Genomic DNA, 15,849 nt, shown 5'->3' with positions numbered 1-15,849 from the left:
CACATGTAATAAATACTAAACGCCCTGACCGAAATGCTTTGGCGAGCACCGGGGAGCAAATATAAGCTGTGTAGAGTAACTGCCCTAAAAAGAAATGCGTAATGCCAGTTCAAATGCGAAGTGGGTGAAGATGCCCGTCTCGAAGGCGTAAAAAAACCCTCGTTTCATCTGTTTATCTGGATGTATATATTAGATTTAGCATGAGAACCCAGCTGTGCAAATCAGATGGTTGCTTTAGATAACTGTATAGTTGTGCAAAAAAAAAAAAAGATCCTGGAAACCGCTGAATGAGTAAACGAATAAAAGTATGCACCGTGATATATTTAGCAATAATTAGTGCGCTAAATCTGATTTGATAATACAATGACAATATTACACAGTCCACACCTCAATAAGTCGCCCACGATCGCATCTGCTCATCCTGGTCCGTCCCGACCTCAGAGGGTGGAAGACCGTGGCATTGTGCTTGTTCTCAATTAATAGATTTGACACGATGTAGAAATATCAGAACTAATACAATACAGACAGAGTTGTGATGAAGAAGGAGTGGGGGTGTCTTCGCTCTGACGGGTGGACTGCATAGCATGCAAAGTCACACTGTAGCACAGCTGTACGAAGTGTTACAAGATGTTGATATTGTTGCTCATCATCTGACACGATCCACGTCTCTGCTATCTAAACTAGAAATGCTTAATCTCACACCCACACCCTTATCTCCCTTACATGATCTATATCCTCCCTAGAACCAGCCTATTTATTTGTGTCCTCTATAATGGACATTTGTTTCTGGTCTAGATATAATTTTGAGTTATTTGAGCTACCCTACTAAGTCCTTTACTAAAGGGCATCCTGGGCTTTCCATTGATATCTCACGTGTTTGGGTGGCAGGAAATTACAAACAAGTTCAATAGGAAGCTTATTTTTTCTTCTTTTCTCGGGAGGATATGACCTAAAAATCTTTTTTTTAACCTGTGTTGCACTTCACCACAGACTCCCGCCCCGTACTTTGTGTATCTGGCTAAATAACTGAGCAATACTGACCGGCAGCAAGTCATAAACCCAATATCCCATTGTCAGTGTAATCGCTGCTAAACGCTTGTGGATAATATTGCTCATAGAGAGGTATGTGTGAATACTTGGAGGTCTAGTGGTCTAGTTAATACCGGGGACAACTGTAACCCGGTAAATCCCACAGTCAGAAACCAGATATGGGGATGATTACACTGGATATAGGGTACAAATCTAAATAAAACTGCGTGGCAAAGCGTTTAAACGTATCCGTGGTACCGACAATGGAAAAGCTTGGGGGTCGCAGATGTTATTATTTATTTATTTATTCTTTCGCTGTTCTGTATATCACTGATCCGACTGGAGGATGAAACAGCAGTGATGAATCGCACAATTAAACTACAAACCTAGATTAATACAATAAATGAATGAACGTCTTCTCGGAGATCCACAATACGCTGTAGTGTCTTCCCCATTCAGCAGCCCCGAGTCTGCCTCTCTCGCTATAACCTCCCACAGCCCTCTGCTTCTCCAGATCAGCTGATCCGTCACGTGGTCTGATGTCGTGGGTCACCCTTTGCAAAATGGAGTTGTCTGAGTCTGTGCAGAGAGGGCTACAGTCTTTAGCAGACCAATCCGTCTTCGACCACGGCAGCTTCCAGGTGCTGGTGGACGTGTCTTTCCGGAGTCTGCTCTCCTCTCACGGCGACCCCACAGTCCTCGGTGAGCTGCTGCCTCTCCGCGCGCCGCTGCTTTTGTCTCCGCTGTTGCTTCCGGTTTCTCTCCGGGTGTGAGCGAGCGGCGGAGCTGCCTCGGTGTTTGCGGATTTTTACGGCTCTGCTGCGCGCTGCGAATTAACCCGACGGATCCCTGCGTTTATTTTAAGACATTTCACGAGTCCGAGTGGCCGCCTGCTGCCCATCAGCTGCTTTAAAGCGACCCGAGTCTTTTCGAGCTGCCTGCTTTGCATTCAGCAGCAGTCGCACAATCACACACGGCCACTCGGGATCCCTTTTGTCATTTAAACTGGCATCAAGTCCGCTCGGAGTATTAGAAAGACCACGATGGTCATTTTAGACTCTAATAGTCCGATCTGATCTCGGACACACATCCGATTGACGGCTGTAATCGCTCTCAGCAGACCGGCGAAGCGCCCTGCATGCTGATGCTGTTAATCGGCTCGAATTTGTCTTGTAAATATAAATGATGCAAAATGACAGCAGACTTTTGCTCGATGTACGTTCTAGTTTCATCACAGCTGCTTCAGCTGTTTTCACAGGCCATGTGTCGTCTAACCTCTGCGGCACCCAATCCCATTTTTACTGCGGAATTATTTAGAAAGTGAAGTACTCACTAGACAAACAAACAAAGGACCCCCCACCCCCTCCACCCCACCCCAGGCTGATGCAGCACAGGGGGTCCCATTCACATGCAAATTATCAATGATTTCCATTCTGCGCGTCAGTGTGGAGAAACCAAAGTATATGGACCCTGCATCAGACGTACACGAATTGGCTTCTCTGTTCCGCCCAGTAAGAATGTTGTAACAGCAGCATTCCTCATTCCGTCTTTCTGTTTTTTTGTCATTTCAGATCAGCCCGAGTTTAACCAGATAGACCAAATCCTGCTGAAGCAGAGCCACACAGCTGCCGTCACCTTCATACTGGAGGCGGTCAAACAAAACGCAGACCAGTCCACGATAAGGTACGAGACGGCACACAGAGCATTTACTGTCCACCCTGTGTGCAGGTGGTGGTTATAAATTGGACACAAACAACCTTATCTGTTGCCCGCATGAGAGTCTCCCTCCCATAACACACGTAACAGCCTGTCCTTATGATACAGATGGATCCTGTAGCCTACACTGCCTACACTTTCTTTTGTTTTCTTTGTGTGTGTGTGTGTGTGTGTGTGTTTGTGTGTGTGTGTCGCCTTGTTTGACCCTGACCTCAAACCTAACCCTTTCAAAGCGAAGCACCTGAAGTAGCGCGCTATTTACAAGCAGGTCATTTCATGACGTTGAGCCAAAACCGCGCTGTTTTCATGCCTCTAACAATATGCAAGGAGACAATACTTCCAGAATTCACCTCCAAGGAGACTTTTAAGTGTGGTCTTTATGTATAATTACTGCAGAACAAAGCGACTCGGGGTTTTAGTAAAGCATCCGTTGAAGTTCTGAAGCTCGATGGGATGTTCTGTTCGTGTAGCAGGACTTATTATTCTCATCTTGAAGTAGGTATGAAGGAGCTTGCAAGCTGCCAGTGGAGCCATAATGTCTCCAGCAAATTAGTGCTGTAGTTACGCTGTTATACTTGGATCTGTGGTATTATTTATACATCTCACGAGTTTCTCATATGTAGCATTTTTTCTTCTTTGTTTTGTGTATTTTTTTCAGCTGAAGATTTTTTTCCCCACTTGATCCAAGTGGTGTTGGATGTTCAAGGTGTAGAGGATGAACTGTACGCATGTCCCGAACAAGCAAGCGTTAGTTTAAAGCTGCAAACGCTTTAGATTTCTATTATATTATTATTACTGTTATTATTAATAATATTTTACTCATTGCTTCTCCGCAGTCTTAACTGCAAGCAAGTCGGTTTTCAAAGTCTGCTCATAGAACCTGTGCAACAAGCTGAATTAAACTAATTGTTCCTTGGAATTGGATGACGAAAGGAATGCATGCAATTCTGCTATCTCCATATGAACTCCCTGCTGCTTTATGTAAAGCTGTCTAAGTGGACTTCCTTTCTGGGAACCAGCTGCGTTTTAAAGTATTGTCTTCTCCGTTCAGTTCCAGCCTTGAAGAGCTCACATTCAGCGCAGACAGAACAGAAATATTCTACAGCGCATACCAGGTAGCCTACATTCCAAACTAGGACGCATTTATTTCATCCTTTTTTTTTCTTTTGTTTTTTTTTTTGCCAGACTTGCCAGCAGCTAATTGGTGCTTTTTGTTTTGGTTTGTTTTGCAGAAACATAAAAAAGATTTGGAGCGTCTTTTAGCAAGGTAAGGCATCGCTGCGTGGTTCGAGCTGGCAGTGCTTAAGAGATTTGTGGGGCTCATGTTATTTTAAGGTGTTTGCTTCGCTCTCTGGGGATGCCATCACAGCCTACTATTGCCTAGGCTTTGTTTGTTTATTTATTATTTATTAATTACTTAATTGTTTTGGTAAAACTCGAGTCGCAAATTTGCACAATTATTAACCGAATGATTTGACACGTTGAAAACTGGATATTCGAGGTCTGGAACGGATGTGCTAACGTGGGAGGAAGAGGAGGCGAGTTGTTGTTCTAGTCAGTATTTAAGCTTCTCCGCGCCAAGATTAACTGACTTGTAAATGTGGATTTATGACGTGCTAACAAACAGCTTTTTGTAGAAGAGCCACCATATATGCAAACGGATTTAACTGCACCTGATGCGTAAAACCCCTGTGACGCACGGCAACTTTAAGAGTTTTTAAGAGTTTTTTAGGAGTTTTGGTCATATCATTAATTCTCTGCCTCCTCGCCGAATGAATGGGCAATATTTTCTACAGAAGCAAAGATGACTCAGTCTCTCCTTTCTTTTTCTTATAGCATAGGAAGGGGTCTACCTCACATTACCGACGCTTCGTGGCGCCTGGAGTACCACATGAAGGTGAGATCGCGAGACTAATTTCTGTCTGTTAGCGGTATATCATTTGTTGTGTGTTTCTAAAATGTTGCTTCTCACACAGAACGGGCAGGTGGATAAAGTCAACGATTCTTTCTATTTGATATCACTGAACACTGAGGTAACAGCCGCAGCTTTACTCTTCTACTTTCCAGCATTTATATAAAGTCTGGTATATTTCAATGGGTAACAGGACGCTTATGTTTGCTCCTTCTTTCTTTCTTCCTTCCTTTATTTATTATTATTATTTTTTAGAATGAAGGATCCTCAGAGGACATCAACTTTACTTGCACAGTGGAGCAGCTCCAGGTAGAGGAAAACTCTTGGGGTGGATAATTGTCTCGCAATTGCGTCGTACCTGTGCCATTACGCACTACAGTCACATTTATTAGCAGTCCTAAACACTAACCACGGAACTTATTGCTCTGTGGTAGCTCTCCTTATCGAAAGGGGTGTGGATCTTTCAGGAAAAAAGTCAACGTGGGAAATTGTAATATTATGTCCATGCGGTAGCTATTTTTTTCTTCACGGATTCTGATTTTGATTGAGACAGAATCGCTACGATCCATCCTTTACTGCAGCTCACTTTAACAGAAAATAATGAACAGACTTGAAAAAGGTTAAAAATGTTTTGTAATCATCGTGGAAACATCAGCAGTGCCTTTTATAAAATCAGAGACCTGCTGATATCAGCGGCTCTGGAATGATTGGATGAATGCAAGCCGTCAGTCATCTTCAGTCTAATCAGCCTGAATCTAAAGTCGGAAATTAGTCTAATCATTGTGCATAAATAATATATCTTTTTATATAAATGGATAAATGATGATCGGTGTCTGCCTTTTCAGGATTTGGTGGGGAAGTTGAAAGACGCCGCCAAGACTATGGAGAAAGCCAGTCAGATGTGAAGCTTGTGTCCACTTTCGTCCCCTTTATACCTGCCACTGATGTGTCACGTGTGTTGTCAACCCAACAAATGTATTTGAAAGAAAAATAAAATAAATAAAATCTTCTTTGTTCTTTGACTGATTTCAGGATTTTGGTGTGTTACACGTCTTCCAAGAACTTCCCCTTTAGGACTGGAGAAAAATATTTTATTAAAAGATTAATTTGAACGTGTGTACAGTAAAGAAACTACACCCTCGCGTTGTTTAAACAGCTTGTGTAGGATTTCTGACATAGCTGCACGACAGCGGTGTCTTTTTTTCTTTCTTTCTCTCGAAGTATTTGTTACCACAAGAGTTTCAGCCCAGCCTTTCTTGAGATCTCTATTTTTAAAAGGCTATTATCAGAGATCTACGGCTTTCTCGCGTCATGAGAATTTTAGTCCATTCACTAAAAAACAAAACAAAACAAACAAACAAAAATAAAGCTCCCCGAGCTTTTTTGCGTCCACCTCAGCTTGAAAAGTTCAAAGCTCCTCAGCTGAAGCAGCACGGCGGCTCGGATTCCGTAAACATCCGAGATGCCATCGTTTTCAGCGGAGGGTTAAGGCTCCAATTCATCAAGTGTGGAAGTTTATTCTTCTTCTTTTCTGCACAGCATGTCAGGACAGACTGTGACAAAGGTTTGACACCAGGGCCATTTGTCATATTGGCGTATTTTCCACCAAGTGCGTGGGATCTTCAAAGCAATGAGCTGGATAGCTTAATAAGACAGCCACTTGGTACCTCAATAGACTTTGATGCGTTTGATGGTCAAAACGACACGAAGTTGTGCGAGCGCGTGTGCTGCTGCTGTTATTTTTGACATCAGAGAGAGGGCACACCGAGAGCCTACTTTCTACATCTGCCTGCTCCAACCATTGTGCCCTTCGCTTTCTTTCTTTTCTTTTCTTTTAAATTTTGGATACCCATCAGGACATATTGAGCCTCGTCGTGCTGAAAAGCGACCTAAGCTGCATGGATGTGCACCGTGTGTTATTTTAAATCATGCGTCACACTTAAAAAAAAGACCAGAATAGACCGACAGTAATTTGTGAGCGCCCTTAAGCAGCTTCTCGGTGTCGTTTCAGGTCGAGAAAAAGGCACAAACCGCTAAAATAAAGATATGTTTGTTAAAAACGCGCCCATCGCGTGTAAATCAGCCTTTTTTTCCTTCACGTCTTTGCTACTTTGCACATACGTAGATCAGTAGAAACAGCATACACCGACAGTAATTTCTAGGCACCCTTAAGCAACCAGACCACGTGACCAGAGCGGGGCGGTCGAACTACAAGCCATTTTGGGGACGGTGTCAGTTTCCACGGAGCACACACACACACTGCTGCGTTTTACTGGGGGGCGAAGCGGATATTTTGGAGGCAAAGTTATCGGTGCCGAAGTGGGAAGCTTTCCGAGCCGGAGCCGAAGGACCGGGATCTCTTGGAAGGCGTCTGTCGGACACGCACACGCCGCGCAATCGCCGAGGAAACGGGGAGTTTTTATTCGCACATCTGAAATGCGCTCCAGTCCGCCGTGCGCTCTCCGCCACTGACAGCGTCTGCAGCCTGCTTCAAGATGGCGGCTCTACTCCTATTCATTTTCTGCTGATCGCCTCCCAACTTTCATTGTCTACTCGCCTCGGTGCCCACCGATTCCCGGCCGAACCTTCAGGTACGTCTCCTTCGATATCGTCTCTAACTAACGGGGCGAAAGGGCGAGGTTTGGGCTTTGTGTCTTTGTGTTTTCCCCCCGCTACGTCCAGCGGTGGATGTGGAGCTTTCAACGGTGGCTGCAGCGATCACCGACGTGGAGCTCCGTGTGTGGGTCTGCGCACCACTTTTTCCCCCCAGCAAAAGATGTTCCCCGCTCGGCTATAAACGCCAATTAAGGGTCGGGCACATTCGCTCCTGCTTCTCCCATCGTTCAGTTACGCGTCCGTATAAGTTGGTCACGGTTCGGGTTTGCATTGCGTCGTTGGGATTTATGTAAAGTGGGAGACCCGAGGCGAACCAGGCTGTGTTGGCTGCGATGCGAGGAGCAGCAAGTGCTTCAAACGGTCCCCCTGCGTTCGTGTTTCCACGTAGAGTCTTCATTTTATAGAGTTTGGATCTTTGGGGTGATGGGAATTGGGTGGCAGGTTGGTTTTCGGTGAACGTGACCGGATGTTGGATTTATTAACTTAACTTGGATCGCTCCCGTGAACGTGCCAGGGAGGCAAACCGTTTCCACCGAGCATAAATGTTTCATGACGGCTGCTTTGTAAACACTGGATTGTCGTTAAACGCGTATACGGACTACAACTGGCTGTTTACGTTTTGGTGTGTGCTTGTCCTGAGTGGGAAGGATGGTTATTAAATTTAAATTTAAAGAAGAAATTAAGAAGGGAGAGAGAGAAAAAAAATTGGCGACTACAAAGGAGTGGCTGTGCCTCTCCAGGCAGTCTGAAGCTCTGGTAATTCCACTTAAATTCACATGAGCTGTAGCCAACACAGACTGTTTGTTTGACAATTAAAAGCTCATCATGGATCGCAATAATTCCCACCTTTATACGGTCTGTGTGTTGGCGCACACTGTAGCTCCCAGTCTGGTGATGGGCGCAAGCTAGTGTTTCCTCTGTAGAGAGCGAGGGGGGGTAAAAAAATTATCATTTTACCCATGAACGCTGGTGTAGACCTTGTGTGCACTTATAATGGGTTAAATGAATCTATCCCCCCGAAACACACACTCCACCGCCACCCGCTTGGTTTTTGCAGGTTGACAGGCTCACATGTGTGTGAATAGGAGCGATCATGTAGCCCAGCAGACTGGATGGAGTACATCCACTGAGTAGGGAGGCATTTACACGGAATAAACGTAATTCCTTTGATACGTTTTAGTCCTGTGGTCAGTTCTAATCAGGAGCTATTTAAGCCACGGTTTTCTAAATGAACTCACAGCGGCTGATGTGTTTCTTCTCCTTCTTTTCTTTTTGCCATCCCAGTTTTTTTTAATTGGGTTATTTCCAGCTGCTGTTGATCTACATGTAAGAGGTGAACGCTTTACAAGAGGAACTGGTCTGGTAACTACAGAAACCGATGGAAATCTCCAATTTAACGTGTCTTGTTTGAAAGAATTTAAGATGTACTAGTTGTGGAGAAATAATTGATGGCCTGCTGTCAGCACCAGCTACAGCTTAAGCCAAATTATCAGTAAAAAAATAAAATAAAATAGAGGAAAGCCCGTGTTGTGCACAAACCTCTGCATTCAGCGTATTCCCAACTGAATCCAGACTGTATTGTTTGATTTTTGGCCATTCAGCAATATTCGTTCCCAAAGTGTATTAACTTTATTTTGGATTTCTTGGCTGACCTGACTTGAAGTCTTATAAAGTGAGCAGGCAGGTCACACACACACACCCTGGCAGAGGGGAAAGCAGTTGTCCAAACACCAGCCAATCGATTAATGGCGCAACAGGCTCCCTGCATATATGTAGGCATTATCCATCATTATCCGTGTGTGAGGCATCCTTTGAACCGATTTGCTGTCCAAACTTGCCTGCAGTGGTCTGTTCACAGGCGGCCAAGGAGAGGTCGGTTGAAGCATTGAAAAGCAGCCGTGACTCGGGCATGGTGCCGACTGTGGCTCCATAAAGTAATAGTGTGGGTTCCGAGCTGGGCACGCTGGCTCTCATCCAGCGTTTAAAGAGGGGTCACCCGCTCATATTCACTCTTTACCCCGGATAGACTTTTAATGATTGCATTAAATTAAAAATAAAAATAAAAAATGACAGCACCCAGCCGCGATAATCTTTACAAGTCCAACTTTAAAAAACAAAAAAGTGCGCCAGACTGGTCATCTTTTTCGAGACCAATTTGCCCACCGGATCGTAACTACCGGATAAAAATCTGAAGACCGGGATCCTTTGGCATCTGGTGACTTTACTCTACCGCCCTCGCTTTTTTGTTGAAATGCACTCGAGCACAGAGTGTAGCCTAAATTCGACATTCGTGTTTGATTCATGGACTGTGCGGTGCTTGAACTGGAAATGGCGCAGAATAAATGGTTTGTAATGACCCAGCGTGCGCCTCAACTTCGGCGCAGTCGCTGGCGTCTGGCCATATTGGTGCTGCGCGGTGTTGATGAAAAAAGCGCAAAGCGAATCAAAATAAAGCTGAAATCTCTCTCTCTCTCTCCCGGTCGGACTCGTACGCTCCTCTGTGTCTGGCTCACAGATACATAAAGCTCGTGTAAACACCTCGGGGTGGGCTTCATTCGCCCCCGTTAGAAGGAAACCCCGCAGCCCGTTGAACCGATACATGCTTCTTTTTTTCCTCCACAAAATGGCAGCCGTGCTGTCGGCAGCCTGGCAGCCCAGCGGCTGTGTGTGTGTGCACGGAGGGACTCGGAGACTCTGTCCTTCCTCGTTCCCACTCTGCACACGGGCACGGCTCGCCGTTTTGTTTTTGTTTAGACATCCTGTCGTTCTGGTCACTGGCGACGAGCCATGTGGGCTAAAAAAGCAAACGGGGTTGCCATAGAAACGCTCAGGTTTCCCCGTGGCTTGTGTGGCACACCTGACGCAGTGAGTGGGTGCCTCATATTACCCACCCCCCTGCGCGCGCACGCACACACACACACACACACACACACACACACTTTCACCCAGTCACCCCGGTGCGCCCGTGTGGATGATATTAGCCCACTATTATTGGCAAAATTCGCCAAACCCCACAGAACATGGCAACCCAGTAAGGGGGTTACCCACTTAACTAAAGGTTTCGGTGCTGGCTGGGTCTGATTTATTTAATTTTTCACATTGTCTCGCATAGGTTTTCGTTTTTACCCCCACATTTGCGCTCTTGGTTTAAACCGTTTTCGATTTCGCTTAGAGTTTAAACCATCCATGTTTTTAAAAGTGCGCGCAAATCTGAAGTTGCGGGAGGTCAATATTCCCGTGCCGTGCCTCAGATTTGGTTCCTCAAAGCTCGACCGCTGCTGCCCCTACTATGTCATTAAAGATGCTGAGCTAAGGCGAAGGAAAGTGGGGAGCGCATGGCTCCATCGATCTCAGCGGAAGTGATTGATTTATGATTATTCGCCGCTGCCTGTAAATCTGCCAACGAACGTCTTTCCCTCTGGTTATTTCTGGATCGGCAAAAAGGTTGATGTTGCTTTATCGCAGTCCAAGCAAACAGCAGTCTCGTCCAAATGCTCCGCCGTGCGTTGACAAACCTCTGCGTGCTTTTGTTTTGACCTGTCCTCCTTCTGCGCGCAGGGATTGTTGTTCCTTCCTCTCAACATGCATCGGACGACCAGGATAAAGATTACCGAGCTCAACCCTCACCTCATGTGCGTTCTGTGTGGAGGATACTTCATAGATGCAACCACCATCATCGAATGTCTTCATTCATGTGAGCAAAACTCGTCTAACTTCATTTCATTAAATTTTTTTATGGGTCAAAATCAGTTCATATCACCCGAAGCTGCTAAATGTGAGATATGTTGGATTAAATTTTAACATTCCCAGTCTTCTTTTTTCAGTGCTGCAAAATGTATTTCTTGCTCTTGCTCTCTTTTAAACTCAATTTGGCTCCTCAGGAAATGCTTTCAGATCTCATCAGACATTAACAGGTTTTTTTTCATCTGTTTTGCAGTTTGCAAGATGTGCATTGTGCGCTATCTGGAAACCAGCAAATACTGTCCCATCTGTGATGTACAAGTGCACAAAACCAAGCCACTGCTCAACATTAGGTGAGAACTGTGCTTACCATGCTCTCTGCATTTTGCTCAGCTGCCCCCGTTGTTATTGTTACCTTTTTCAGGGCCCATATAAATTTGGTTCTAAAAGTTTAGTGACGCCCGATGGCTTGAATTTAACCCCTTAAATATGATTTTTCTGTTCTTTTCAAACAGTGTAGAACGTATATTTTCTGCCTTTGCAATCTTAAGCGAATACATTACTTGTTTTCGGTTTCCTTCCCTTTGTGGGTTCCCCACTAAACAGCTGAATCAGCCTCTGATTTAAACATTCAGACATGAGAAACACATGTAGGCGTGTAGGCGACATGACATGTTTGAGGTTTTCCACAGCGATGAATACTGGTCTCATTTTTTCAGACAAGAATTGGTTTTAAATACTTGACTGAAGTTTCTTTTCCTCTCTCTCTCTCTTTAGGTCTGACAAAACTTTACAGGACATTGTGTACAAACTGGTCCCCGGCCTCTTCAAAAGTAAGAGTCGCATTTTTACTGTTCAGTCTGACTTTTGCACGTAAATTTGTCTCTGCAAGTATATTAAAATAAGAATAAATGAACATTACCGATGAGGGTATATGTAATTGCATTTGGATATGGTGTGTATGTTGTGTAGTGGAAAGCTTTGCATTGAAAAACTTGAAGTTTCAGCTTGACAGTTAATTATTTGTTGTAAAGTGCAGAGGTGTGTTGAATTGGGATGACGCTGAGGGTTATGGTCATCAAATCTGTCTGCTTTTCTTGCTGCGAGCACTAGAAGTTCATTAAAACAAGCTGAGACAGGTTCAAGCAAAACAGTTTTCAGGGTCATGTCTCATATCACCCATCTGTAAGACAGAAATGTTGGAGAATCAAATCATTATTTCCATGAATTCTCACATCGATGCCACAGTTTTAATCTAGCTTTTCTTGTGTTTCGACAAATATTTATTCCTGGAAGTCACAATATTAAGGGTCGCTGAGAATTCACATGGTTTCTGAAATAAGGTAATAGTGGGAAGTGAAAGTGAATGGATTGGTAATAACACACCTTTCTGAATGTCTTCAGATGAGATGAAGAGGAGAAGAGACTTTTACGCAGAGCACCCCGTAGATGGTGAGTCAGAAAGAAAATGTTCTTTTCTTTCTTTCTTTTTTTTTTTCTTTTGGCGAAATATTTTCCACATCAGAGAGTCTGCTGTGCTGTAAACGCAACATATAAACCCACCCTCACATCCAGCCGTGCATGTGTGTGTTTCTATAGCGTCTAATGGAACAAATGAAGATCGTGGAGAGGTAGCAGATGAGGACAAGAGAATTATTACAGACGATGAGATCATCAGCCTCTCTATTGAGTTCTTTGATCAAAGCAGGTACGCTTGTATTAAAAATACATGGAAATGGAAAATAGTTGTTCCTAAAAGACTACAAAATCTAATATTTATAGAGGTTTCTCGTTAGTAGATACAGCTGTTATGATACGCTTACAGATATTGCTGCACTATAGCCGATATTATCAGTCTGCTCTAGAATCATGAAAACTAGCTTAACTGACGCTGGTACCATGTTTTATAGATCAAAATACGACATGTCCTACCCACAGTGTGATGTAATGAACAGAAATAGGATCATGCGTATAATATGACAGATTTTGGTTTTTGTATTCAAATGCCTTTTAATTAATTATTTTTTAATGGTGTGTAAATTTTAGCTGCCTTTGCAGTCATTATAAAATAATATTCAAGACTTTATTTTAAGTTTATTCTAATGTCTGGAATTTGCCAAAATACTTGACTACAGTAATACTTCACAAAAAAGTACTGCATGAAACATAGTATGTTTAAAAATAATTTTTTTTAAAATAATCTTTCAAAATTTGAATTCTGTTGCTAACTCTGTGTGATTTAGTTTTAGAGTTATACATACGCTGGAAAGTTACTTATGTTTTTCCTCTGTTTTTTGGCGCACAGACTGGGAGGAGCAGTGGAGGACAAGCAGTCAAAAGATCAGGTATCACACGTTGACTTAGGCACATTTTTGTTTCTGTCATTTTTTTTCATCTTTGCTAACACTTTAGGCTTAAAACAGCCTTAGAATAAGGGATAATCAAACATGTGTGGAGACAAACAATTATAATTATGTTCTCTCCAGTGGTAAAGGGCTACATTGTTTTTGCTGCTTTTAAGGTGGACCAGCCTGTGTGTAGATTCTAGTCATTGTGTATAAATGTTTTATTCCACACGTATGTATATACATATGTATTTTTATTTATTTTTTGTTATAATGTGTTTTATCTGCAGGTGGCTAACAAGAGGTACTTGCAGTGTCCAGCAGCCATGACAGTTATGCATCTGAGAAAGTTTCTGCGCAGCAAAATGGACATCCCAAACACCTACCAGGTCTGTTTAGTTTAATTATTTATTTATTTTCAGAGATACTTACTATAAATGTATCACAAAAAACTGAGAGATATCTTATTTACATATTTAATGATTTCCTCTTACAAAAGGTTATTGCGAAAAACAAAAACAATAAAAAATAAATAAATAAACCCATTCTTTTTTTTTTTTCCTCTTAAGGTTGAAGTCATGTATGAAGATGAACCTCTGAAAGATTACTACACGCTAATGGATATAGCATATATCTATACTTGGAGAAGGGTAAGAAATATTTTTGCACATTTTTAGAAAGCTAAGGTTTTTTTTGTTTTTTTTTAATCTCAAGATGTGATTAATACACTGCAATTATTGAGTTGTAATTGCAGTGTATTAATTTTTATTGATACACTGCAGTATATTAATAATATTTTCTTTGTTAAATAAAACCATCTCCCTCTGTGTCAGTTAATGTATTTAATCACAATTTATTTTTAAAAATACATTTAATATCAACAAAATTAGGTACTTTTAAAATTTCACCTTGAGACATAAATAGAATAGATACTTACGTTTTGATTGCTGAGCTTTTAAAATATTATTTTATCATTACACTGAAGTTTTTGTATATTGTTATATATAGGTTTTTATCACTTTGTTGTAGCTGGTGTTGTATAGTGTGCGGTCAGTTAAATATAGATATTTTTCTGCTTGTTTATTTTAGTCTTCAAAAACACAAAATCTCCAAATGGGGAAGCTGTTCGAGAAAGAGGGTTTTTGTTCATACATGTTGTTAAAGATGCCAAAATTTAAATAAATAATAATAATAATAAAAAACATATTTACAATATTAAAAACGTTTAAAATTTACGATCAGTTTCCGTTTAAGATTTTAGTCAAATGAACACATACATAACCATGGACATGGCTATATTCGAATTTGTATGGTATCATGTTTTTGTACTCAACCTGAAATAATATGTACTTTGAACATTATTAAATTTTATGTTGCCCCTTTATATATATATATATATATATATATATGTGTGTGTGTGTGTGTATGTGTGTGTGTGTGTGTGTGTGTGTGTATCAGGGACATTCTGCAATTAGTTATGGTTTTCTATCATGTGTATGCAAAAAGGGGGGAGGGGCAACAAAGGGCACAAGATCTTTATGCCATATGTGGCCTCTGAAACTAACCGCTTTAGATGTATCTGGGTTACTGAGTTGAAAGTAGCAAGTTTATAACAAAACTTGCTACTTTCTGGTCTGGTTATCAAACTGAATGTACGCCAGGACATGACTGGATCTTGATCTCTATAGAGTAGTGATTAAAAATGGAAATTTGGGGTTAAAAAGTAAATGACCCCCACATATCTTTCCAAGTTTGTTTTTTTGCAAATAAATGAATCAATTCCGTAAAAAAATAAAAAAACAAGTTTAAAAAGTTGTAGAAGAAACCCATTAATAAATTAGTTTTTACGACTTTTTTTTTACGAATAAAATAGGTTAGATGACCCCACTTGGTCACTTCAGGGTTAGTTGAGTAACTAATTAAATAAATAAAAAAAAAAACAAAAAAAAACAACTGAATAAAGTTCCTAAAAATGGCGCCAACCCCATTTACAGTTTAAGTTTTAATGTTTTAATAACTTCTTCTCCTCTTCCGCAGAACGGCCCGCTGCCGCTGAAGTACCGAGTCCGACCCAACTGTAAGAAGATGAAGGTGAGCCACGCGCAGCAGGAAGGTCAGAACAGCGCGAGCAGATCCGGGCAGGAGAGCGACTCTGCCAGCGACAAAGCCGGAAGTCCAGCCGGGGCTCCGTCCACGTCCTCGTCTCTGCCGAGCCCCGGCACGCCTGCGCAGTCCCCGCACCCGCACGGCAACAGCAACAACAACAGCAGCGGCTGCACAGTCAACGGGACTCCCACCGCCACAGCCCCGAGCCCTAGCCGACCCTTCACCCAGTTCTGCGGCGGCAACGGCGGCAAACCCCGAAAGGTTTCTCTGAACGGCTCGTCGACCTCATCCGGATGACGCGGGGCTCCAAGCAGTGCCGGACCAGACCAGCCAACGCCAGACACCCGCTCAGCTAATACTGTTTTCATGCCAACGTAGTTACATTGTGTAGACAATGTGCTCTCTCTCTCTCTCTCTCTCTCTCTCTCTCTCTCTCTCTCTCTC

The 15,849-nt window shown here is 42.6% G+C and overlaps 2 protein-coding genes across 2 annotated transcripts; both read left to right on the top strand.

The window, feature by feature from the left end:
• The first annotated feature begins 1,531 nt into the window (after window positions 1–1,531).
• Window positions 1,532–5,679, top strand: commd3 (COMM domain containing 3). The gene is made up of 8 exons (XM_005722509.2): window positions 1,532–1,731; window positions 2,601–2,712; window positions 3,797–3,860; window positions 3,978–4,012; window positions 4,582–4,642; window positions 4,722–4,778; window positions 4,913–4,966; window positions 5,503–5,679. Exons 1-8 carry the CDS (start codon window positions 1,569–1,571, stop codon window positions 5,560–5,562), a joined length of 606 nt encoding a protein of 201 aa, XP_005722566.1. The 5' UTR covers window positions 1,532–1,568; the 3' UTR covers window positions 5,563–5,679.
• A 1,173-nt stretch (window positions 5,680–6,852) lies between these two features.
• bmi1a (bmi1 polycomb ring finger oncogene 1a) lies at window positions 6,853–15,843 on the top strand. The gene is made up of 10 exons (XM_005722508.1): window positions 6,853–7,248; window positions 10,832–10,967; window positions 11,211–11,307; window positions 11,732–11,787; window positions 12,359–12,406; window positions 12,554–12,662; window positions 13,260–13,299; window positions 13,590–13,688; window positions 13,869–13,949; window positions 15,337–15,843. The coding sequence occupies exons 2-10, from the start codon at window positions 10,856–10,858 to the stop codon at window positions 15,700–15,702; spliced, it is 1,008 nt and encodes a 335-aa protein (XP_005722565.1). The 5' UTR covers window positions 6,853–7,248; window positions 10,832–10,855; the 3' UTR covers window positions 15,703–15,843.
• The last annotated feature ends 6 nt before the right edge of the window (window positions 15,844–15,849 follow it).

Source organism: Pundamilia nyererei, unplaced genomic scaffold, assembly GCF_000239375.1.
Source record: "Pundamilia nyererei isolate P.nyererei 1_Seehausen unplaced genomic scaffold, PunNye1.0 scaffold00007, whole genome shotgun sequence".
Taxonomy (NCBI): Eukaryota; Metazoa; Chordata; class Actinopteri; order Cichliformes; family Cichlidae; genus Pundamilia; species Pundamilia nyererei.
This window is presented reverse-complemented; position numbering and strand designations above follow the sequence as displayed.